The sequence below is a fragment of the Palaemon carinicauda genome, chromosome 32, assembly GCF_036898095.1.
Source record: "Palaemon carinicauda isolate YSFRI2023 chromosome 32, ASM3689809v2, whole genome shotgun sequence".
Taxonomy (NCBI): domain Eukaryota; kingdom Metazoa; phylum Arthropoda; class Malacostraca; order Decapoda; family Palaemonidae; genus Palaemon; species Palaemon carinicauda.
Genome location: NC_090756.1, coordinates 27198543 through 27199342, shown reverse-complemented (window position 1 = coordinate 27199342; position 800 = coordinate 27198543). Strand labels below are relative to the sequence as shown.

General features: G+C 47.6%; 1 protein-coding gene across 1 annotated transcript in view; it reads right to left on the bottom strand.

Annotated features, from left to right (window-relative positions):
* Nucleotides 1-273: 273 nt before the first annotated feature.
* Nucleotides 274-800, bottom strand: part of LOC137625549 (protein C-ets-2-like) — a 3942-nt gene continuing 3415 nt past the window's right edge. Inside the window, exons 4-5 of the mRNA XM_068356458.1 lie at nt 543-735; nt 274-403 (exon numbers count right to left, since the gene is read on the bottom strand). Of these exons, the coding sequence (XP_068212559.1) occupies nt 274-403; nt 543-735 (323 nt within the window). The remainder of the gene's footprint in view (nt 404-542; nt 736-800) is intronic.

Here is an 800-nt window from a genome sequence, read left to right as displayed (position 1 = left end):
TATTCTATAGAAGCACTAGATATCCTATGAACAATGTACAAAGCATCTTGTACAGGCATAAGATATCCTATGAACAAAGTACAAAGCATCTTGTAGAGGCATAAAATATCCTACGAACAAGGTGCATAGCATTCTATAGAAGCATAAGATATCCTATGGACCAAATGCTCTCCTAGAGGCATAAAGATATCCTATCACATCATACGACATCCTATTCCCCTCAAGCGAGGTATCGTATACCTCGTAGGCCTCCTGCTGCTTCTGAAGGACATCCTATTTCCCTGCTTCACTCGAAAGGGCGCCGCCCTGAAGACCAGCCAGGAACTGCAGGGCCTTCTTCCCGCACCTGTACATGTAGTGCCTCTCGGAGACCGCGACAAGGGCCCCGGTGGTGTAGTGATACCTGCGGAAGGACGGTTGGGTTTATATGTCTGGGGAGCTTTTAAGGTCTTTATCTATCCATCTATTTAATATCTATCTATCTATTTACTATCTATCCATCTCTTTGATATCTATCCATCTATCTATTCAAAGAAACTCACCTCAAAGACCGTGCGAAGTTATTAGCCGAGAGGTTCGGCTTCTTCGAGCGCGTTCCCCACAGCTGGGCGATGAGTCCTGGCTGGACCAGGACGAAAGTGGCACTGGAGATGTCGTGCCAGCGGACCAGATGCGGATTGGTCCGCGGGTCGACCAATAGGCGGAGCAGGAATTCCCAGATCTTCGGGTTTCTGTCTGCGAGAGGAAAATAAAGTCGTGATTGGGGAGACGGTTGGGATGTTTTGTCGGGTAGTTTTAGG